The 24,750-nt window shown below is 52.7% G+C and overlaps 1 protein-coding gene across 2 annotated transcripts in view; it reads right to left on the reverse strand.

Annotated features, from left to right (window-relative positions):
- The window catches only part of SYTL3 (synaptotagmin like 3), a 56,865-nt gene that overhangs the window by 12,533 nt on the left and 19,582 nt on the right, over positions 1 to 24,750 (reverse strand). The window contains exons 4-9 of one of the 2 annotated variants that reach the window (XM_053668696.1): positions 15,070 to 15,121; positions 13,379 to 13,448; positions 11,868 to 11,946; positions 9,651 to 9,775; positions 5,141 to 5,278; positions 1,079 to 1,257 (exon numbers count right to left, since the gene is read on the reverse strand). In XM_053668696.1, coding sequence (XP_053524671.1) covers positions 1,079 to 1,257; positions 5,141 to 5,278; positions 9,651 to 9,775; positions 11,868 to 11,946; positions 13,379 to 13,448; positions 15,070 to 15,121 — 643 coding nt within the window. The remainder of the gene's footprint in view (positions 1 to 1,078; positions 1,258 to 5,140; positions 5,279 to 9,650; positions 9,776 to 11,867; positions 11,947 to 13,378; positions 13,449 to 15,069; positions 15,122 to 24,750) is intronic. The other variant, XM_053668695.1, reaches the window with a different exon arrangement.

Consider the following 24,750-nt stretch of genomic DNA (forward strand, 5'->3'; position numbering starts at 1 on the left):
TAACACTGGTTGGACTTTTTCAGGACAGATCTTGTATGAAATTAATTCTGAATCCCTTAGTCTGTAGTATCTGGCTTCCAAGAAGAGAAAAATGAAAAAGGGAGACAAATCAGGGCACTGGCCCTTAGAAACCCCAGAAGTTACATGGGCCGGAGGAGGGCCAGGACTGCCACAAAGGACGGAGAAGAGACAATGGCTGTGTGCCTCTCCGTCTCTACCCACTGTGGTCAGAAGCAGCAACCAGCGATGGGCAAACAGAGCCCTGCCAGCTGGAGCACAGGATCCTCTCCGCCCAGCCCAGCTCCCGCAAGCTGCGTGCAAGCCACGCCGGGACACGTGCACAGCTGCCTCCAAGGGGATGGGGGTGTAGGGTCGGCACCTGCTACTGTGCCAAGAGCTGAAATTGGCCAATATTAACTCCAATTTACCATGGGAGCCCTCTGCTGCAACCTGCAAGCCTTCACAAGACCCAGAATCTTTACATCGGGCGATTCTGCCAGCGCAGTTACTGGTCTCTGTGGGCAGAGGGATTCCTGATGCCTCCCACCTGTTCTGCCATCTTTCAGAGGCAGCCAGTCCACAGAAGGGAAACCCTCAGTGGCTGATACGTGGACAAAAAGTTGTTTACCTTGGTTACTAATCAAGGAAGTGCATGCTAAAATAATGATGTAATACCATTCGTATCTATTGGCTGGAAAAATGTAATCTGCTTATGGATTGTGTGAGGCAGGATTTTAATTTTATTTTTCCTATATGGAAAATCAAATTTTCCAGCACCATGTGCTTAAGTTCATCTTTCCTGCAATGGTTTCTAGTAGCCTCTTGATTATGTAAGTTCCCACAGATGCTAAGGTATCTGGACTTTTGATTCTGCTCTGCCCACCTGCTTGTCCAGCTTTGCATCAGAAACACACTGTTGGAATTACTGCCACCATATAATAATTCTTCACCTAAGTCTGTTTATTTTATGCCTCTTTTCATTTTTACAATTGTCTTGATTATTCTTGGACTTCCCGTGTAAAACTTTAGAGTCAACGTGTCTACCACCTTAAGTCAAAGCTTAGAAAAGGCAACTTACGGATTGCACCTTTTCTTCCTCTCCTCTCCGTATGCAAGGTTCTTACAGGCCTCGATGCAGATTTCCAAAGACCGGGACCTGGAGTCGTACCGAAGGGCCAGCTCTATTTCTCCGGTGACGTTAGCATCATCAAAATTGCCGATCTCTGTGCAAGTGCTGTTAATGCTAATTACACTTCCCTGGAATGAAAACGGCAGATACAATAAACTACTCCACCGTTAATCAATTCTCTTGCAGTCCTGATTGCAAGACAGCAGATAAACCAGAACGCACGCAGAGCGTGCGTCCTGACTCACATTAAGTTAACGCTGTGCTGGCTCGTTCGTTGCCAAAGAAGTTACCACACACTCTGTTCTAACAAGATGGGGAGCCCTTGGAAGGTCTTGTCTTGCCCAGACATGGTCTCTGCTTAGCAATAAAGGCATACCGTTTTATTCTTTTTATTTTAAAAAATCTCAGTCATCTCATGAGGATATGTTTTATCGGTTTTAGAGAGAGAAGGAGAGAGAGAGAGAAACATCGACCCGTTGCCTCCCTCACCTGTCCCGACTGGGATCAAACCTGCAACATTCTGGCATGCAGTAAATAGTACTTACTTTAATTTGGCTCTGATTTAACTCGTGGGACATTGAGTTGTTCCCCCTATTTATTGCCTGTCTGTGTTTCTACTTTGGTCCTACTTAGAGATTTTGCAAGCTTGTTTTCACCCCCAATTTCCCGTTCCTTAGAGAAGGGAAATGCCCCTCAGGGGAGGGACAGGCCTTTGGGCAGAAGCAGTCCTGGGTCGTTTGCTTTGTGTGAGTTTCTCTGCCTCACACCAGCACTGCCCGGGTCTAAGGGGAACAGGTTAGGATTAAAGGCACAGTGACTCAGTCTCCTGGTGAGGAACGTTGGGGGTGAGAATAGAGACTAGAGACAGGCTCTGAGATGGATCCACACCCCCGCACCCCCTCACCCCAGCCTCTCCCCGCCTGACTGGTAAGGCTCTCCAGGTGGGCACGGGCCCCAGGTGAGTGAAGCCGGACCAGGAGGTGGGGGCAGGAAAACCACTCAGTTGAAGAAGTCAGTCAGCCCTGGGGATCTACAAAAAGCCTGGTCTTTGACTCCCACTGTGACCCTATTTCCCCTCCCGGGACATGATAGTGGCACATGGCAGACTTTCAATAAGTCATAGCTATGACCAGGACTGATCCAACCTTTCCACAAATGTTTAACGAGTCCCGGGTAAGGAGCAGGCACCGCTCGGGGCGCTTGGGAATCACAACAGATAAGCCGATTGCATAGCCAAGGTGATAAGAAGATGATTAAACAGGAGCAGGTGAGGACAGCGGGAGGGCAGAGGGCTGACCTCCGGGGAAGGTGACCCTGGAGCAGAGACTTGAAGGAAAGAAGGGAGTGAACGAGCTTGGGGCCTGGGGGAGGGGACAGCCACAGAACCGCCCCAGAGCAGGCAGGAGCCTGACAGGGCTGAGGGCCGGCAAGAGGCCAGTGCGGCCGAGGGGGTCGACAGAGGGGAAGTGGGGACAGCTGGGCGGGGCTTGCCCCGTCACCCCGGGGGTCGTCTGTGGGGCGGTCTCTGCCTGTGTGCTGGTTTCCCAGCACACAGACGCAGACTCTGGCCCTCGGGGAGCTGAGACTCCAGTCTAGCAGGCCCCCGGGCAGTTCGGGGACAGCTGCCCCTCGGGTGCCCTCTGAAGGGTTCACCTCTGTAGTCAGTCTTATAAAGGCTCCAACGGGCTGGGACCCGTGGGGTCCTTCGTCACCTGGGCAGAGGCAAACGACCCGGGATCTTACAAGAGCCTCCCCGAGGCGGCCCCTATGGTCTCCCCATCTCACACCCACCGTAGGCTTCAAGCCTAGAAGAGAATGTTCTAGAGCGACCCTTGCCTCCCCAGCCCTCAGTACCTTGATCTTTCTGATTTACTCTCAAGTATAAACAATGCCTCGTCCTGAAGAAAGATACCAAGCCCCCTTCCAGCACACGCTCCCTGAGATACCCCTGCAGGGCCATCTCAGACCCACAGCCTTGGAGCACCCAAGAGGCGGGGCACCAGGCCCCACCCCTGCGTGTCCCAGGCCAGGTGGCCGTGCCCAGCCCGAGTTGGGAGGGACATGTGTGAACCACACTGCGTTGGAGAGAGTCCTGGTCCGTGACCGTGTGGACGTGCAGCCACGGTGCGGGGCGGAGCGGAAACAGGGCCCTGCGTCCCAGGAAGCTCACGCCACTTGGGAAGAGGGCCCCCAACCCAGGGGTGACCCCAGACCAGGGCTTCTGGCAGAAATGCCATGGGAGCCGAGATGCAGGGAAAATGCCCTAGGGCTCACATTTTTAAAAAAGGAAAATAATTTTAATACTACATTGTATTCATGGAATACATCCAAAATACTATCGTTTCAACAGAAGTCAATGTAAACATTAGTGAGACGTTTTACATTTTTTATATCTCAGTTTGGATCAGCCATATTTCAAGCGCCCCACGGCCCCGGGGAATAGCAGCTACCGGACAGCGCAGAGCCCGGGGCTGTTAAAGAGGTGGCCTGAGTGACCTCACCCACTGCCTGGTGTGGAACTGCCAGGGCCCCACCACGGTTTCTCAGACCTCACCGCTTTCTTGTTAAATTGCAGACCCTGACCTGGTAGGTGAGGGTGGGGCAGAGGGTCTGGGTTCTGACCAGCTCCCGGTGACTCGGAGCTGCAGAGCCCACATTCGGAGCCGTGGGGGTGTCACAGTGGAGCCGTGATGGGGCAGGACCACGCGTGAAGGCGGGGACGGGAGCTGCTAGCGGGCAGTGGATGGAGTCAAGGACGCTGGCTACCCTTCACTGCACGAGGTGCCACTGGACATGCATGGGGACAGGAGGAAGTGTCACCTTCTGAAACGAACACCATTTCCCATAAGAAACACAACCCCCGAGGCACAGAGAGGTTCAAGGTCTCACTCTGGGTCCGAGATCCTTGACACAGAAGGAGCGCAAATGCGAGCCAAGAAGTTGGTTTCTAGAAGCTAAGTTAGGAGAAGCTCAGTGTCACGCCACGACATTTTTGCATTCATTTCATGCGCAAAGCCATCCCGTGAAGTAGAAAGAACAGCTCTGATGCTCATGTCCTTGAGGACGACTCTGAGGGCGAGAGTTTCCGTGGTCAGGGAAGATCACTTACAGAGCGGTGGCCGTCGCCAAGGCCATGTGACCCTACCCCGAGGGTCTGCCAGTCAGGCCATTATACCACAACTTCAAGCATGACATAAGCATCGGTTTCATGCTTTTGAGTAAGAAAACGAGCCCATAAACGGCCTGCCTGTGAACAGATACCACACTGAACACATCACAAAGCGACCTGGAGAGAGAAGACCGAAGCTGAGATTAAACTGCGTGATTTCAAAACTCCCAGCAAATTGACTGCAATCTGGACAGGGCGGCCTCGACATTCAAGGACAGAGAAAGGGGTCGCAGAGCAGGATAGAGAACCCGGAGGAAGTTCCACATTTTTTTCAATAAAATCCCCACAGTCCGTGGAGAAATAAGAGGGGGGGTTGTTTGTTTGTTTTTTTAATGGTGCTGGAACAACTGGGAATCCGTAGGGAAAAATTGAACCTCCATCTCTACCTTCCACCATTCACAAAAACGAAGGAGTTGGATCAAGACCTACAGGTAAAAGCTAGACTCTTATAAACGCTTCTAGAAGAAAACATAGAAAAATATCTTCACGACTTGTGAGTAGCTAGGACAGAGAAATAACCATGACAGAAAAAGTTGATCAACTGAACTTCATCAAAATGAAAAACTTCTCATCCAAAGACACCATTATCTGTTATTACTCCCTGTATATACATAAAAACGTTCACATTAAGATGTTTGAAAAAAGGAAAACCACCACCCAAGGACAGAGAGGTTTGTCCATCTCCCTATCGAAGTAAAATAATCTTTTCAGGCTCTCTGGTCTTGCCCCCTTTACCCCACACGGGACAGCACTCACTCCCACCCTTGCCCACCAATCAGACTCAACATCACAACGACAGACACACCTCCTGTATTAATTAAGGGCATCAGACGGAGACTCACCTGTCTCGAACCTCCTGAAAATAAAGGGCCGGGCGTTGTTGGATGGAATAAGAGATTTCCTTGCCCCAACACAGGGTAAGCAGGGCATTTGGGACTCCCTCGGTTGAGAGATTGGAGGATGTCTGGCGCACTGACCTTCTGGAAAAGAAAACACAAAATTAATAACGCAGTCTGCGCTCCAGTCTGACCTTGTTCAAACGTGGTGACATCAGCAAGGGCAGACTGTTGCTGGCATCTACGGCTGGACGCCCACTCCCGGGTGCTGAGCAAGGGGCGCCCTTCCAGTGGGCAAACACCCCCCCCCCGTGGGCCTCGGGCAGACCTGGTCAATCTTCAGGATGTTCACAGACAGAAAGGGGTGGGTTGCCTATGAATTAGCAAAAGTGTTTAAGAAACTGAAGTCCATGTTTTGGGCTTAATAATGACCCTGGCATTTAATCCCATGAAATATCATAATCACCAAATAGGGAGAGTTTTAGCCCAGAGAAAAACAGGGGGGAAATCAAAATATATCTCTAAATCTTATAAAATGCTTCTTATAAAAAATGAGCCCTTCTGTAAAGTTCACAGCCGTGCTCTCCAATGTGGTAGCCACCAGCCACACGTGGCCATTTAAATTCAAGTTCCAACTAGCTGACATCGAATAAAATGAATAAATCAGCTCCTTGGTTGTACTGGACACGTTTTGAGGGCTCCATAGCCTCACGTGGCCGTGGCCAGGGAGTTCTGTCGGTGCCAACACAGAACTGTAACCACAGGGGGCCAGGTGGGGACAGCTCTCTCCCCACCTGAGTGGAAAGTTTCTGAGTCAAGGCCTTTTTTTTTTTCTTTGCTGCCTTAGATAGAACTTGAAAGTGCAACAGTCACAACACAGTCCTGATTTTCAGGAATAAAAAACGAGGTGAGAAGTTTGGAGAAGAAATGAAAAAAAGGATTGCCTCCAAATCACTGTTTTTGCCCTGCCTCCGCAGGACATCGGCTCAATTCATCAGACCACGTGCAAACCCACCACCCAAGTCCTGGGTGCAGGGCTTAACGTCAACACTCACTCGGGTATCGGAAAAATACCCAGGCCAGGCTTGACCAGTAAGACACGCTCTGAGCAAAGCTAAATCCCAGCTGAAGAGCAGAGCCCCTCTCCTGGGGCCACCAGAAAGACCCATGCTCCTTCCATCTGAGGACCAGGTGCTTTCACGGTTGAAACCCAAAGCTGCTGCCTCCCTTCTCCGGCTGCTCAGCCTTTGAGGCGTGGCCAGCAGGTGGCGCTGTGCAGGGAGCCCCGGGCCCTGGGGCCCGGGTTGGGCGGGAAGGGGGATTTTTTATTTTTTTATTTCAGGTGTTGGTGATAAAACTTCACATGACACGACAGAGCATAGAATGAAATAAAGTCCGCTCCACCTCTGTCCTCGGTCCCTCTCCTCAGACAGAGCCCCTCCTAACAGGTTTTTTTTGGTTCTTTCCTGGTTAACAAGTGCATGTTTTTATGGCCCGCACAGATCCACCACAGGTCGACAGGAGGTACAGGGCAATCCCCCGAAATGCACAGGAAACCTCCAAGGACGGGTAGGAAGGACGGTTTCCTGAAGGGCCCTGGCCCGGCCACGTCCGTGAACGTTTTCAGTCCACCTAGCTCAAATTTAAGCGACACAGAAGAGATCCTGAGCTGTTTTCTCAGTTAACATCCTGGAGTCACCGTGTGGCTTTAAGAGAATCACCCACTATTTCTGGCCCCCATTGCCACCACCTGCAAAGCGGGCTGACACCCGCTCCGTCCAAGGGCACGGCGCTGCGTGCTCAGTGGGGCAGGAAGCGCCGTGACGCCGAAACGTGAGCCCCGTTCGTGTGGGCTCGCCACCAGGGCGGGAGTCACTGCAGCCTGACAAACGTCCTGTTTAAAGATGTGCTCCTCATACTTCAACCCAATAATTATTTAGCATGTGTAGATCACGCCATGACTGCCAAGTCCTTTGTACACGTTGGCTCAATTGCTCCTTTAAGCAGTCACATCCTCAAGTTAAGAGGGGACAGACGTGCTGCAAGAAGTTGTGAGCATGTCCAGCCAAGAGTGTGGCAGTGGCGTGGGCGCTCCCAGGACGAAGCGGGGCCTCGGCAGCCATGGCCTCTCCTACCCCTCCTCCCTCCTGCCCTCGGGCTCCCTGGTCTCACCACAACCTTGCAAGTGCCCGGCGGGCTGTTCCGGGTGCACAGGCGGGAGGCAGGGGGGGACCCCACCGACGCTGGGTGATGTCCACTTCCGAAAGCCAAAAGTGAAGTGTGGGGATGTTCGGACATCCAGCCACGTGGCAGTGACGTCAGAACTGGGAAACAGGCAGGTGCCCAAACTTTGCCGGCGCCGCTCTTGGCAGACACTACAGTCGAGGCCCCTGTCGTGGGCTCTACGTGGCCCTGCCCCTTCCCACCACAGTGCACTCTCCGCCCTCTCCCTGCCCCGGGTCCTCATCTCTGATGGGACAATGTGAAGGGCTGTTTTAAACCTGGGAATGGCGCCTGTTACCCCTTGACCCCTCATGTTAGCCTCGGAGGCTCCGTCCCGCGCAGATGAGGGAGAGAGCCATGTGTGCGCCCAGAGCCACCTTTCTGGACCCTTCCCTTCAGCAGTGCCTCCCATGCCCTCCTTGTGTGGGGCATCCGATGTGGATGTGCAGAGTCTGGGACCTGGAATCACACAGACCTGGGTCTGCTCCTGGTCCCGCCTCTATGAGCTACGTGGCGTCAGACAAGCTGGTTCACCTCCCACGAACACTCAGGTCCTCCATCTGCATCATGGGAGGAACGCTATCTTTCTCGGGGTTCTTGCAAGACTGACGTGTGGTAAGCGTGGAACAATCGCCACTGTTGCCCCGGAACATGGTGCTCCCGGAGGGCACGGTAACCTCTCCTGTCTGCTGAGGTGGGGATGGCCGCCAGACGGGGCTGACCTGCACCCTGGCAGGCCGGCAGGAGCACGCTTGTCTGCACTTTGGGGTTGCAAAGGCCTTCCGCATGCGTGTCCACAGTCCAGAACCTGCGCCTACAGTGAGGTCCAAGGCCCAGCAGCGCTCAACCTCCTTAGAAATGCCTCTGAGAGTCTGCATCTCATGCCCACCCGGGTTGACTGGATCGGAGCCTGCTGTCCAGCTCCCCAGTGACTCAGAACACCCCGAAGTCCAGCTTCCAAAGCAAAGCTGCCCACCATTTTGTGGTTACATAACCAGGAGCATGTGACATAATGTCCCCAAGCCTCAGTTTCCCTCAATGTAACAGAAGGGAATGTGGAGCCAAACAACTGCCTCATGGGGTGGTATGAGGATACAATGAGACAGTCCAGGTAAAGCTTTCAGTTCAGAGTCTGGTGCAGAAGAAGAAACACTGGCAACTGGGACCCTCCATTTAGGTAACTTAGACAGCAATTCAGACTCCATGTGATCTCGGGGGTCCTTACAAGAAACCTGTGCCCTGGAAGGACAGGGGGCAGCCTGAGTCTCGGGAGCTCATGGGCCCTGCCCAGGGTCGGGGGGAGCTGAGGCAGACAGGACTGGAAACCTGGAGCGTGTCTGTGTAAGTCCCCGCAGGAGAGTGAGGCTAACCCCCGCCCTTTGCCTAAAACACAGTCTGTCTGCAGACCCCTAGGATGGGGTCGCAGAGAAGAGGGACCCGTCCAGCCAACCGGCACAGTCACATTGGCCCTGTCAACAACCAGCTGGTGGCACCTGCCAGGTCGCCGCTACTAGAGTAGCGCCCAGGGTGTCTGACCTAAAGCATCTCAGGCTTGGGAACCCTGCTGGAAAGGCAGAGCAATTCTCTCCCTAAACGTCCTTCCTAGGTGACACTCCCCTGTGGTTTAGACTGGGGGACAGTCGCCCCGTGGTTGTGCCTGATCACACGCATTGGGTCTCAGCCTTGACAGAGACCTTGACAGAGACCTGCCCTCATGGTTTTACGCAGAGGATGTTGGACACAGGAAGGAGGACTCCTCTGACTCTCGGGGAGGGATCCGCAGACCTTGGCACGGCCGGCTGGCAGTCTCAGCCCTGCAGGGGGCCCTTGGCCCCAGCGGTGGTGTCCCCTAAAGCAGGGAGCTCTGGGAAGTGAGGAAGCCCCAGGGCTCGGAGTCAGGCTGGCGCCTTTCCCTGTTCTGAACTGTTTTTGGAATTGACCTTGGATTCTCACCTTGGCCTCTGCACAGAGAGGGCTTCACAATGATGTCATTCGGACTGCTAGTGTTGTGTTAAGAGAAGAGAAGAGAAAAGAAGGGAAGGGAAGGGAAGGGAAGGAAGGAGGAGGGAAGGAGGGAAGGGAAGGGAAGGAAGGAAGAAGGAAGGAAGGAGGAAGGAAGGAAGGAGAAGAAGAAGGAAGGAAGGAAGGAAGGAAGGGAAGGGAAGGAAGAAGGAAGAAAAGAAAAGAAAAGAAAAGAAAAGAAAAGAAAAGAAAAGAAAAGAAAAGAGAAAAGCCTGTAGAGAAACTAGGCTGGAGAGCAATTTTGCGGCGGCCTCGTGGCCGCAGGAAATACCCTGGTGGAGACATTGATGGCAGTGTCCGACTGGCTCCTTCTCTCCGTCCAGGCCGCACCCTGCACGGGGCTTGTGCTCAGGAGCTGCTTGTCAGAGGTCATATCATTCTGGGACTTGGAGAGCTCTAGAAGACAAATACAAAGGGCGACAAGTGGGCGCACACAGCTTCGCTGAGACCAGGGGCCCTCCTTGGAGAGCCCCTCAACCACACAAGGAGGGGCCCATGAGGGCAAGCAAACGGAGGGGCGAGGGTGGCGTGTGCCCAACGCCAAGCTCCGGGCCCTGGGGGAGCGTGGACAAACCCAGAAGTCCCCAGGCACTGCGTGCTGGGCTCCGGGCCACTGTGGTCTGCACAGGGCAGAGCAGCTGGATTCCTGAAGGCAACTGTCGGACCACCGCCTCTGTGGGCTGAGGGCCACCCTCAGGGTGGGGGTTACAGGAGGGCCTTCCGGGGCAGCCTGTCCTGAGCCTGGGCCACGTGTCATGGGTACAATGTCCAAACACAGGGAAGGTGGCCTAACTAAGCAGCTGGCTTCCTAATGTTTCCTTACAAAGATAATCACTACAAGTTATTCTGACTTTTCAAAGAGAGGAATCCTTGTAACTATTTCAGTAGAAGACCTTAAGTTGGGTTGGTTTCGCCATCTGGATAAAGGTGCATGAATGCCCTGCAGTGAGGGAGCCACCTCGGAGGCGAGTCCCACCCAGCACTGCCTGCCTTCTGCACCCCCCGCCCCTTCGCCAGGCCCCCTCCCCCGCCAGGCCCTCATCGCTCTCCAACGGCGACCTTGACCTATCTTTGGATGTGGGCATTATGTGCTGCCCACAATGATGCGGCTCATGACATTTCAAACGTTCTAGGGGCAGCATTTAAGGAAGGAAAGGGGAAAAGGTAATATAATTTTAAAATTATATTTCATTGAATGAAATATATGCACATATTGCTAAAACACATCATTGATCTTAAAGTTATTAATGAAATTTTAAACTAAGTTTTTAATACTAAGTTTCTAGAACCTGGTGTTTTGCTTTCCACACGGGCAGGCCACTTTCACGAGCCGCCCGTGGTTGGGGCCACCGTGCAGAACGGCGCAGCCCAAGAGCCCTGGAGCCCTTCGGTCTTCTGAGCCCCCGGGGAGGGGGCACTGTGTGTGTGGTGGGGGGGGGGCTGTGCCTCTAGAAGGTGCTGCAGAGAAGTCAGCCTTGGTGTCGGGGAGAGGAGCTGGCAGCTGAGCCCCGGCGGCTGCCACAGTCGGAAGCCATGTGGCAGGGCCCAGCCGAGCAGCAGGGTGAATTTAAACCTCCAAACTCTTAGAGCTAACAGGCCCAGAAATTCGGCTGCTCCCCATTCTGAGCAGCGAGGGGCCGACTGTCACAGAACACAGCCACCTCTCTGCTCATCTGAAAGGCAGCTTTCATTTTGACTGGCTTCATCCAACAGCTCTGAATGGCTCGTGGGAAGCACCGAGGAGTAATTCAAATCAAACGGTAAGGCTGCCCCGGGCCAGGCACAACACGGAAACCACCCACGTGCCGCTGCGGAGACAGCTGATGAACGCGAGCCGCACGGAGCGTGGAGAGAGGGAGTGGAGACCGGAGACCCCGCTCCTGCTAAGAGCCTTTCCAGGAGCCTGGGCGGCTCTGCTCACCTCGGAGGCCCGAGAAGGGGCCTGTTCTCAGACTTGAGTTTTAAGATAAACAGGAAGAAATATCTGAGCGGAAAGAATGTAGAATGAACAAGATTTCTAAGCAGCAGTTCTGGGCTCCTTGCAATGAGCGTGATTACTGCTCATTGGAGAAAATTAATTTACCAACGAGAAAAGGAGACTCAGTGGGTAAGGTCACTTGAAGGACAGCAATGGGGCCCTGCCCGGCCTGAGGGGTTCCGGTCTGGGATTCGCTGGAGTTGCATCTCTCTGGTTTCATGTGGGTCCCTGGGAGAAGCTCGGGTGGGGCCGGTGCTGGATGCGAGCTCCGAGCCCGATGCGCTGACTGGTGCGAGCAGGAACAGGGGAACGGAGCCAGCCTAGCGAACTGAAGGGGTCCCCTCTTACCCAGGCCCCAGAGGCCTGCTCCGTGGGTGGAGGGGTGAGGGGCAGGGGACTGGCTTTCCCCAGAAGCAGAGACAGAGAGAGGGGCGCTGTCACAGCCTTGGCTCGTGGGCTTGGCTGCCCCAGGTGGTCCTGGGAAGAACATGGGTGGAAGCAACCACTTACTTTTCACGTGGGTGGTAACAGACAGAAACAAATTTTCCACGGACTTGTTAAATCCTTTGAGGTGACTGAATTCCTGTAACTGAACAGAGGCAGGAGAAGAGTGTGAGTTACGGGGGACGACCCGCGCCCGGCCCCAGGGGCCTCCAGGTGGCTGTCCCCCCAGCACCGAGGGCAGGAGCAGGGGTGCGCGTGTGGGTGCCCAGGGTCCTGGGGGTGGCGTGCGTCTGGAGCGGGGAGGGCTCTGCCCACTCGAGGGGCTGCTGCCCTCCCGACTCGGCTTTTCTCCTCCGAGCTCTGACACTGTATTAAAGGAGGGGCTTCATCATGGGGCCGTGGACAAGGAAATAACGAGCTCTGAGAAACAGTGACTGACACTGCATTGTCGTAAAGAGTGTCCCCACGCAACCTGCTTCTCTACTCCCGCCCCAAAGCCACGCAGAATGCACATGTCACGGGGTTGCCAGCGGTACTGGCACGAGGTGACCGGCCTGAAGCCACGGGTTAGTTTTGCCTCCAAAAGTGGAGAGAGAAGGAAAAAGGAGAGAAAATAACAGAAAGAAAATCACTTCCCTCTGCAAGTCTCATCCATCTGTCCATCTGTCTATCCATTCATTCATCCATCCACCCATCCATTATCCATCCATCCATGTAACCATCCATTTGTCCATTCACGCATTCCTTCATCCATCCAATCTGTCCATACGTCTGTTCATCTGTCCATGTATCTATCCATCCATCCATATGTCCTGAACACGCTGGTGCTCAAATTGCTTTGGAGAATTTAAAATCTCAAGGAGCAGGTACAGCAGGATCTCGAAGGTATATTTTCTCTCGCCAGCGGAAGCATGTGTTCTATACACAGTGGCCCCTTGCATTCAGAGAAGGCTGACAGTAATGAAATGATCAAGGCCACACGTTTCCATGGCAGTTTAGTTTGCAGGCACCAGCAGAGGCATCGTTCCTTTCACTGCTCACACCAGTCATGGGGGAGGGGGAAGCCGGGTGAGTGTTGCCAGCCCCACCTCTGAGGTGGGGACCCAGGGAACGCTCCCCGCACCACAGGGCTGGTTTCTGTGGACAGAAGTGGCCCTGGCCTGCACCCACACCTGCTAACGATCAGGACACACGCACGCGTCTCCAGGGGCGCCCCACTCTCAGACCCGAGCACCAGCCCATCGCCCTTTGCAGGCCCCGAGCCCCAGCAGGGCCCACACTCAAGGGCACAGTGCCCACAGAGGGAAGAGGTAGGGGTGGGGTGCGGGTGAGGACGTGGGGTGCAGGCAGGAGATGAGCCCGCTGTGGATGCAGATGGCCCTGGAGTCCCCAAAGCCCAGTGGTGGCAGCACAGACACTGGGGAGAGCCCCGTACGTTCAGACCCCGATTGGCCCTTCACTCTCTGCCTCACTCATGACGGTTCCAGCCACAGGTGGCTCCCTCTGCCAAGAAGTCCTCCGCCCAACCTCCCAGCCCCCCTTTCTTCCTGGGGAGGCCCCCAGAGTGGACACATTACCCTGCCAGGGCTGCCGCTGCACCAGCTTTCACTGAGTGGAGGTGGGGTGGGAGGCACCACGGAAATTTTGCTGCCAAAGAAAAGCACAGGAATGAGAAATGGGTTATAAACAAGGTAAGTGCGTCTTACAAACACACAGGATCCATTTCACCCCCTAAGTCAAGTTCTCTGCCTTTGGTGTTTTGTTTTGCTTTGTTTTGTTTTACTTCCTTATTTTTTTTAGCAGAACGCCCGCCTCTTGGACCTGCTGCACAGTGAAGGGCGCAAAGTCCCGGGACCTGAATATGGAACCGAACAGCGTGCAGACCGGCGGCCGGCCGGTGCACCGTCGGCGCCCCCCACACACCACCTTCCACGACAGCTGGTGAGCTCAGGGCCTGGCGGGCAGCCTGGCTGCTCCGGGATCCAGACACGGTGCGTGTGGGGCTCCACTTGGACTCGCTCGTCTTCTCGGTGGAGAGCACATGGGCGGGAGCGCCAGAAACGCCGTGGATGTGAAAATCGACCACGAGAGGAGTTACTGGGCCTGGCCAGGAAGTGTGTTTGGTTTTTCCTGTGTGACGGCCCTGGGAGCGCCCAGTGGTCTTTACCTTCATTGGAAACAATGTTCTTAGATTGTATGGTGACAGCTGTCATGTCAGCATGTGTTAAAGAAAAAAAACTTATCAACATTGGTGAATTTTTGTGCAGCCATTTTAACATTGAAAATGGAAGAAAACACATGACATTTTCAGCGTATTGTGCTTTATGTTTTCAAGGAAGGTTGAAACGAAGAGAAAAGATTTGTTCCATGTATGGAGAAGGAGGTGCTGTGAATGACTGGCTGTGTCAAAAGCGGTTTCAGAAGTTTCTTGGTACTGTTGGCACTTTGGCCAAATGGTTCTTTCCTGTGGGACTGTCTGATGCAGTGGAAGGTGCTGAGCAGCACTCTGGCCTCTCCCCACTAGAAGCCAATAGCGGGAGACAGCCGACACACTCAAAATACCCAAGTCAACCACCTTATTGGTGAAAATGAAGAATGTGTCTTTTATTTTGAGGAAAAAACTAAACAGACTTTTTGGCCAACCCAGTAGAAGCTTGTGTGAAAAGAAGTCACACAAGGAAGAAGTCGGGGAGTAAAAAAAATGAAAAAGCCCTGAGATTGGAAAACCTCACTGTGGCCAAAAAAATAACTGCTGGAGGAGGGCGGAGCTTCCAGTAACAGTGGATTTGGAGGAAGCAGGTGTGCATCTACCGTCTTCGTCCAGAGTTCAAGGTGTGCGAAGGTCTGGGTAATAAAGCGAACATCGCTCCGGCCCTCGTTCAAGTCCACCAGTGTGTATCCCACAGGTGTCTCCCCGAGTCAGGCCGGGGCACGATTCTGGAGAGAGCAATGATTCATAAAAGCAAGGGCCGGGTTTAGAATTTCACTCACCATGCCATCAAAAATAGTATTTTGTTTTCTTATGACACTTCAGGAGAATTTAAGAAATAAAATGTTTAATGAGAAAATACTACACTAGCTTCTAGAAGGCTTTTCATAAGAACTTGAAAATATCTGTTTCCATTTTTTCCAGGCACTTTATTAGTAAAAAAAATTACATCCCAGAGCAGTGACCCCTGAAAGTCAAGAGACCCGTGGCCCCTCGAGCGGGCCCTTCCTGCTCCAGGGCCAGCGGGCCCAGAACGGCCTGTCTTTCTACCAAACTCACCTCAGCTTCTGATAAGATTGCAAGAGCTTTGCTCCCGCCGTCTCGGGTCTGCCTGCAAGAGATGGCAGTACAGGTCAGTGTTATAAGAGCATAACCTAGAGGATGCAAATACAGGAAGGAATAAGTCACAGTGGTTATTTCTCTAGTGTCACTTCTTACAATAAAAACGTAAGATGTTGGGCCGATAACGATGCTGTGAAATCAGATCTCGGGGACCGTTGCATAACTGTAATTCACCGAAAATCATTATTCACTTAAAGAGGTGGGTGTGATGCCACGTGAAGCGCGTGCTACTAAAGCCCCTGTCACACACACGCACCCCACCCCCACCCCCCAAACACACACGGAAGAGGCCCTAAGTGCTGGGAATGGCGGCTTTTACTAAAAGTTGGTGTTGGAGATGTTCTAAATCTGGAAAATTTGAAAAATACTTCAGGCTTCCAAGCTTCTCTTTGTTCTTTGGAAATATTGTATAACTGAACGACTGACTATATTCCTTTAAATGTTGCTTGTTCTGGAGATTAAATTAATCTTTTAAAAAATGTAATCTACTTATTTCTAGCCATAAAGGCTAATTTCCTAAACAGGGCGGCATCTAACACAGTGCTCTTTTTGTTTCAGGGAGAGGGGATTTATGACGTATTAAGACCCTAAAATAAAACTTCGAGTGTCCAGAGTTGGGTGGCCACAGTGTTTCCTGGCCCAGGGCAGAGCGGGAGGCCAGCCAGCCCAGCCCGAGGCCAGAAGGCGGAGTCCCCTGCTCAGGGCAACGTCCCCAGAGGGCCCACGCTGCCTGCAGTCCTAGGAAGTCCTCTAGCTCCAGTTTACCTTGTTCTGGAGGTTTCAGTCCCCCCTGAAGAGAGGCATGTACTTGAGTTCTCTCCGTAAGTCCGGAGGGAGGGCAGGGCCAGAATCAGGGCCAGCAGGAGGTTTGCAAGGGGGCGGACAGCATCTGACACTAACCTGGGAGGCCGCTGACCCCCGGCCCACCTGCCGACCCTGACCTGTGCAGCCCCGGGGTCCTCACCTGGGAGGGGCTCAAGGATGGGCCAGGCCCGGCTACCATCTCAGATTCTGAGCCTACCTGCCCAGGCACATTTTTCTGGGGCTCCTGGCAGTGACCCTTAGATTCTAAAGGAGGCTGTGTGCCCTCTGCCTGGTGACCCATGCTCCCTGAGACAGAGCGAAACTGGCAAAGCCAGCTTGCAGTGTCGAAGCTGCCTCTGCAGGGGTCCCGGGAAGAGAAGGTCTAGGCCAGAGGCAAAGAGACAGCCAGCCACCCCTGCTGCATCATGGCGGTGGTGACAGCAGAGGAAAAGAGGAAAAAATAGCCCTGGGGGACAGCACAGGACCCAAGCCCAGTGAGTCCTGGCCCCAAGCCCTGCCTTGGTTGGGCTGAGTCACGATGCCCTGTGGCTGCCCTGCCCTCGACATCATCATCATCGTCGTGACCCTGGACTGCCTGCTACAACAATGTCCCCAGCCACCAGAGGTACAGCCGTCCCCCCAGGTGTGATGCTACGGCTCTACCGCCTGAGGCCCTCCAGCAGCCCCACTGCCTTCTCCGGTCTGAGCCCTGCGTGCAGTCCTGGGCCTGCTCCCTCCCCTGCAGGCCTTGTCCTCTCTGCTCCGCAACAGGAGAGCCTCTTACTGCCCTGCTCACCCTGGGCCTTGCTTACTCACTCCTACTCACCCCCACTTCCTCTCCTGCTAACTGCCCCCACGCTCCCACCTGGGGTATCCCCACCTTAAACCTCAGCTTAGTCCCCCTTTACCTCATTTCTGAACACCCCACCCGAGCTCCGGGGAAGGCCAGGGAAACAGCTCTCTGCTGCCCTCTGCCGGCCACTGCACCCTTGGCCTGTGGGGTGGGTGCACCCTTTTTGTGAAGGTCAGTAGTAAACACTGTCCCAAATTCTTAACTGCCCTCTGACTGCAGTCACAGACGATATTAAAGGGAGGGTGTGTCTGTGCGCTGACAAAACTTGTGGACACTGAAATGTGCATTTCACGCATTTTTAGATGTCACAAATATTCTTTTCACCTTTTGGACATTCTCCGCTCACAAATGTACAAAATCAGGCGGAGGGACAGGTCGGGCTGGCGGGTCCTGGCTGCCCCCAGTCCTTGCTCCTCCGGGTGTGGGGCCGGGGGAGGGGCGGGGGGCTGGGTAGCAACACAGGCCCCTCACCCGCCAGCCCTTCGGGATCCCAGGGTCAGAATCTCCCACTGCATCTCCAGAAGCTCCGCCCATGCGTCTCTGTCCTCTTCACCTTTTAATTCCCTTTTTATTTTCTTCTATTCCTCAGTTGTTTCTTACCAGAGGCTTCCTTACCAGCAGTAGATACTTGCTTTTGTTAACACTTTAAAATAAATTCCTGTGACTTCTGGGAGGAAATGCTCAGAGAAATGGGTCCCCCCAGGTCCCCCAGAGGTGGGGCTCCTGGCAGAAGGCCCCCACCCCGTCCTGCTCTGGCCAGAAGCCTCGTTAAGAAAGTGGCTTTCCTGGGTGCAGCGGCGCAGTGGGGCCCCCGTGAGAAACGAGGGTCCCAGGCCACATTCGGGAAGGCCCCGCTGACACTTAGGAGCAGCTGACTGCACGGGGTCATCACCAGGTGTCACCCCAATGTTATAAGTGCAAACCGAGGCTCAGGGACCCAGAGTCACAGCTTACAAACAGCACCACCTCTTGCCTAAAAGCTGGGCATACAGGAGGCAGGTGGGACAGCAACCGAAGTGAAATGGGGTGATGGATGGGTGACCGGTGCACAGGGGGGTTACATTCTACTCATGCTCGTGTTTAAAAGTTTCCCTAGTAAAAAGCAAGGGGAAACCACACATACGTATAACCAACAAGAGAGCGACTCTGCCCGGGCACGTCTCTCTGGGTGACACTGCTCCCAGGGAAGAGGGCACGGCACCTCGGTCGCCCGGCCTGACCCCAGCACTGGCAGGGGGCTGAGGGGCCTCGTGTCCTGCCCGGGGGTCTCAGCGGTGAGTCTTCTCCCCAGACGTGGCCCCTGACCTCCCTTCCTATTTTCGGTCTCCAAGCAGCCTGTCCTAAGGGGAGTCACACCCCGACAGCAGCAGGGCTAACCCCCACGGACACAGGGCAGGGGGCCGCCCAGGCCACGGAGCAGGGCAGCATCCTGGGCAGGAAACCAGACCCTGGGGGCCCAGGTGTGGCCCAGAGCAAAACACCGGCAGGGTCCCCACACAGAGGCTCCCGGGGAATGTGCCGACGGGCCCCTTCCTCAGGGTGGCTTACGTTCCCCCCCAGGGGTTGGCTGTAATACACAGTGCATGTCAGAACACCCTGCGCTGCACCTTCCGGAACAATTGCCGAGATGCCCACACAGACGCAGGGTGTCGGTGCCGGTGCCGTGAGCAGCACCCTCACAGCCGTGGCCCCACTGGCACTTGTGGCTCCTCCCCCTTGGCTGGAAACGGCTGGGTGAAACGAGGGTTGGAAGTGGGGCGGACAACCGCGTTGAGTTTCAGGACGAGATTGCAGCTCTCTAACCCAGTCTTTGGCCCACAGGGGCAACAGGGAAAGTCTCTCAAAAAGTTTGAGCTTGAAATCCCTTGTCACATAAAGAGTCACAATGTGTTGCCCTGAATGGCTTCGGGTCTGGACCCCAGAGCCTTTCCAGGTGTGTTTCAGAGACGTTTGGAGCTTAGAGACAGAGCACCAGGGGCTGAGACACTGCCCGGGGGTGAGGGCAGATCGAGCACACGCCCAGGGAGCAGCAGCTGACGCCTCCAGAGTGCGGAAACCTGCCCCAGCAGACCTACCATCCGCTGGCGACGGCAGCCCTCCTCCTGACCCTTCGGCGGCCGGATGTGCCAGAGGGGAAAGAGCTCTTCCCTTTAACCGGGCTCCCCACGGTCTACCAGCAGATATTCTGGATGGTTCCGTGTGGACCATAACCTCCGAGCGCTGGGCAGGGGCTCTTCCACACGGGCGCACATGAGAGTGGGGGACGCGGGCCAGGTTTGCGGGGTGCCTGGGACAGTGGGGTGTGAACTGCGTTTCAGCACCCTGTGATTCCCTCTAAAAAGTCAGCGTGGGCTTTAGGAGTTCTGTCTCCTGAAGATCCTGGATGTTAATCCTTCATCGGGGTACGTGACCTGCAGACCTTTTCCTCCATCCCTGGGGGCCTTTCGCTCTGCTGGCAGAGTCCTCTGGTGCACACAGGTCTTTCATTTCAATAGAGTCCAGCTTGTCTCTTTTTTCTTTTGTGGCTCATGCCTTCCCTGTCATGGCTAAAAAACCATTCTCAAAGTCAATGCCACCTTTCCTCCTACGCTTTCTTCTAAGAGTTTCATAGTTTTAGGTCTTTGATCCATTTGGAGCTAATGTTTTGCACACAGTGGTGGGTGAGGGGCCAACTTCATTTTCTGGCTTACGGACATGCAGCTTTCCCAGCACCGTTACTGAAAAGACTAACTACCCTTTTCCCATTATGTGATATTGGCAACCTTGTCGAAAACCCTTCGACTTTATATGCAGAGTTTTTTCCTGAGTTCTCGATTCTGTTCTGTCTTGACGGCTTTCTTTTCGCCAGGGCCACACTGCTTGCATCACTACGGCTCTGTAGGGAGCTTTGAAATCAAGAAGTGAGTCCTGCAGCTTTGTTCTTTTTCAAGGAACAAACGAAACAACCCAATTCAAAAAGGAGCAAAGGACTGTAACAGACAGTTTGCTAAAGAAGATATACACAAGACCAACAAGCCCCGGAAAAAAATGTCTAACATCACTAATCATCAGAGAAATACAAATCAAACCATGATGACACAGCCACTATGGGAAACAGTATGACGTTTCCTTGAGCAATTACACGTAGAACTTCTGTGTGACCCAGTGAGCCCCGTTCTGGGAAGATGTCCGAAGGACATGGAAGCAGCATCTTCAATACATGCCTGCACTCCCGTGTTCGTGGTGGCGCTGGCCACAGTCACCAAGCCACGGGAGCAGCCTGAGTATCCACTGGAAGATGACTGGACAAAGAAAATGCGATGGAATACGTACGATTTGGCCACAAACGCAAGGAAACCCTGCGGCGTCAACAACACAGACGGACCCTGAAGGCATCACACTGAGTAAAATGAATCAGACAAAGATAGGCGCTGGGTGATCTCACTTACGTGTGGGATCTAAAAACAGCAAACTGTGTCACAGAATCGGAGAGCAGGAAGGCAGTGGCTGGAGCCAAGGAGAGGCGGAGTGGGAGAGGCTGGTCCGAGGTCACGGACTGCTGGTAAAAAGACGAACGAGTCCTGGGGTCTCGTGGCTAGTGACCTCGGCGACCACAGTTGATGGCACTGCACTGTGTACTCAAAAGAGGCTGCAAGAGTAGAGCGTTCGTGTTCTCGCCGTAACCGCAGCAACGGAACAGGAACGGGACGGGATTACGCGAGGCAAGGAGGCGTCACCACGCCTGACTGTGGGAAACACTTTGCACTATGGACCTGTTCCCGATCAGCAAAAAAAATTCATATGCAGACCAGAATAAATGTCGGGTTTGCCAAACGCATGCGTGCCGACGGCATGACCAAAACAGCCACAGTGAGAAGCCACACCACGCCCGTGGGGTGGCCGACATGAGGCACAAAACCAGGTGGGCCAGGTTCACACGGATCTGGAGAGACGGCCCCTGTCGGGAACGCAACATGGGGGCCGGTAGGGAAAAGCGAGTGGCCACCCCTCCCACACTGGAACACAGAGTTCACTCCTGGGTCCAGCATTTCCACGTCTGGGCAGAAACACAAAAGAACTGAAAGCAGGGACTTGAACGGGTGTCTGCCCGTCAACAGTCACCACAGCACCACTCACAATTGCCAACACAGGTATCCCAGGTGTCACCTGTGTCCCAGACTCATGAGGGGATGAACAAAACTCGACACATACAGACAAGACAATGTCCGGCAAACCCTGGTTGGTGCAGCTCAGTGGGCTGAGCCTAAGAACCAAAAGGTCTGCGTTCGATTCCCGGTCAGGGCTCATGCCTGCGTTGTGGGCCAGGTCCCCTGGTGTGGGCATGTGAGAGGCAACCACACATTGATGCTTCTCTCCCTCCCTTTCCCCCTCCTTTCCTTTCTTGCTAAAGAAAATAAATTAAATCTTTTTAAAAATGAAAATAAAAATAAACCACAGAGAAAACTTTAAAAAATATATCATTTAGGTTCAAAAAGAAATTATGATACTTGCTAAAACACAGATGGACCTTATAGACAGGGGAAATAATAAAGACACGAAGGGAGAAACATGCCATGTTCCACTTACACGGGGAAGCTGGAGTGACCAAGTCCACAAAGACGGACAGTCGAGGGTGGGCACCAGAGGGGGTGGGGGGGCTGGGAGCCCAGGGGGCAGAGCTGCTGCGTGGCGGGGGCAGAGGGTCAGTTTGGGAAGAGGAGGGGGTTCTGGAGACCGAAGGTGGTGACCGTGGCAGAACAAAGTGAATGGACTTAAAGATACTAAACAATATACTTTAAAAATGGCTAAAATAGTAAATGTATATGATGTATATTTTACCACCATAAGAAAATAAATGTGGAGTTCTTAAATCCCAAATGATTTCTTATTTAAGTATATATGTGTTTGGTCTTTTGAAAAATGTATTCATATAAAGACATAGTTTAATGTCCAATTGTCAAGGTACTTACTCCCTGGAAATAGCCCTAGTCAGTCATTCAGTCTAAATGTATGAACACGTGACTTCTTAACTCAGAGATCCTATTCTGTTCAACCTCCTCACCTCGGCTTCCCATTTTGTTCTCTTCAATAGGAAAAATAATGTCACCCAAAAGCTGTTGCAGTTTGTCAGATAACCATCCAGAGTCAAGAGCAGCAAATGTTTTCGGTGAAAGGTCCAGCAGAGAATTTTGGGCTTGACAGTCATACGTGCTCCGTTGCAGCCACAGACCACCGCATTGCCAAGGGGCCACAGACAGAAAGGAGAGAGCACGGCTGTGTTCTAATAAAACTACTCAGAAAAAGAGATGGTGGGCCAGATTTGTAGTCCGCCCACCCCCAATAAAGCAGGGAGTGTTACATAAAATAAAAAATACCGACTTGCCCAATAACTAGGCCATTTAATCTTGGTTCTCCCTCCAGGTTCAAAAGTAATAGATCAAAACCAGAAGAAGCAAGTGGAGAGTGAGGTGCCCATGACAATTGAGGACTGCAGGTGGAGACTGCCCAAGGTGGCCTTATCCCCAAGTGGTGACAAACAGGGCACAGAGGACAGTGGGAGAGAGAGACGAAGAAACAGGTGGGGACCAGAGAGCGTCAGGGAGACTCCAGTGTCCTGGTGAGATATTTGAGATCACACGCGCGCGCACACACACACACACACACACACGTGGGTTTTAAGTGCCCCGGACTGTCCAAGCAACTTAGTGTTTGAACTGCTACTTTGTCGAAAGCCAACACTGTTGTGAAATTGAAACTGACTAAAATCAAGAACCTGCCCCTGGAAGGTTATTACCTGAAAGACAAAAGCACATACAAAATTCCGTGCCTGGGAAACACACCTGAAGAGCCCCCTCGTGAAAGCAGGTGCTGAAACGAGGCTTCCGCAGAGCCGTCAGCCGAGTTCCGGGGCTGGGGGTCTCTCCGGAGTCTATACAGGAAGCAGATGGGTGACAAATGCAGGGCCTCTGATGGAGCCACTAATAATCACTGCTCTTAATTCATGACCCTGAGTGTTTGAAGGCCACACGGCTGGCCGGTTGCTATCCCGACAGCCCCGTGATCAGATGGACCGTATCCAAGTTGCCCGTGTAAAAGAATAAAACTCTGAAAAGTCACTTGAAGGACTAAATCACATCCTGGCAGGAGGCAGTAGTAGTTACTCTCCTTCATGATGATCAGACAGAGTAGCATCCTGGGTGCTTACGCGATGGACCACTATCCACTATCAGGGGCTCTGTTAGGGGGCAGCCTTCCCAAATCACTTTATTTCCCCAATCACAGCAAAGTGGAAGCCACCGTAGACTGTACATTACATTTAAGCAGTTTTAACCTGAAAAAGTATTAGCGCTGAAAGTATTAATATCGCCATCTTTCTGCTTTTAAGCTCAAATTCCAAGCAATAAAAGTCATGGTTGTAAAACACTGTAAAATATGAGCACTTACAGGAAGGAGCCAGAAGAGGGCACACTATCTTTACATGCTTAGCAAACACCCAGGGAATTATAATCAAGACCAGTTTTCACGTGCAGTTTTCTAGGTATCCGTGATGGAGAAAATGACCATCGTCACTGTGTATTAACTTCGCTGCATTACCAGTGGCTCTCAAACTTGAAGTGCATAGAAAGAACTACTTGGGAGCTTGTTATAAAGACACTCCTGGCTCCCACCTGGTTCCACTGAGTCAGGAACTTTAAATTTAAAATACTTCACAGCTGACCCTGGAGCCAGGGTCCCAGAAGCCCCTGTGGGGACCGTCAAACGCCTAAGGGCGGAGGGGCAGGAGATGACAACACCGGACACCCAAAGACACGCCTGGAGACCCCATGAAGCTCCCTATGTTTTGACTGTTCCCACGCACCACAGAAAAAACACAACCATGGCACAAGGGGGAACCGTGTAAAGATGAGAAAACTAAATACTGAATTTTAAAATCTTACAGAAAAAAAAGCCAGTCTATAATAAGAAAAAAGAACTTTTTAAGGAAAGTAAAATGTTTAAAATACTTTATGTACCCTGTCCCTGCAAAACAAAGAATTTTGATTCAGTTTTCTAGGTTTTTAATCTTCTTTGATGATTGGAAAATTAGCACAACAAACTGCCACAATTAGTAGTTAGTATTCTTCTTTGTATTATTACTTATACCTTGTCCACTTTCCAGGACAGAATTTATTTGAAATGGCACATATTCAATAAGATCATTAAAACAGAGATAAGTGAAAGCACATTAAAAATTGAATGACAGAAGGCATCGTGATTCCTGGAATCACTTTAATGGAACTCCAAATTTAGCTAGCTCTAGGCTTCTAGACGATGCCAAAAAGGAAAAGAACTGCAACTCTTCGCTTTTAGTGCCTCCCCGGTGCTGAGCTCTGACGGTAGGATCTCCCACGGGGAACGTCCACTTCAGCCCCGCAGCCCTGTCCTCACTTTTCCACTCACTGCCTCGTCTCAGAGCCCCTGTGCTCCAGAGCTGAACTCCTGGTTAGGGCAGACAACCAAGAGCTGCAGGGGAGCAGGGCAGCCTCCGCGTGGTACCCAGGTGACGGAGAGCCCTGGCGCTCCGGGCTCAGGTCAGGGGTGAGAGGCGTCCAAAGCCATGCAAACGGATGGCCCTGGGCTGTAAACCCACGGGAAAGGGACTCACTATGTAACGGATGGTACCGGAAAAACTGATGATTGGGCGGGAAAATTAGATCAGCCTCCTCATGCATGGTAAAGACTTAAATGTAAATAAAACTATAAAAATTAGGAGATAAATGTGGATATCTTACCTATCATAGGATGAGGAAGACGTCTCTCAGCATGAAAGCAAAACAAAGTTGTACAGAAGGTACATTTGACTACAAACAAGAAAAAACCTCTGTATGTCCAAAACACATAAACATACACGGTACAACTTACAGGACTGAAAAGGGCTAATAGTCTTAACATCTGAAGAACAGCTAGCAGAAGTCAAGGTAGTAGAAATATTCAACCGCACC

Source organism: Artibeus jamaicensis, unplaced genomic scaffold (assembly GCF_021234435.1).
Source record: "Artibeus jamaicensis isolate MK-2021 breed Jamaican fruit bat unplaced genomic scaffold, CSHL_Jam_final contig_497, whole genome shotgun sequence".
In the NCBI taxonomy this organism is placed as follows: Eukaryota; Metazoa; Chordata; class Mammalia; order Chiroptera; family Phyllostomidae; genus Artibeus; species Artibeus jamaicensis.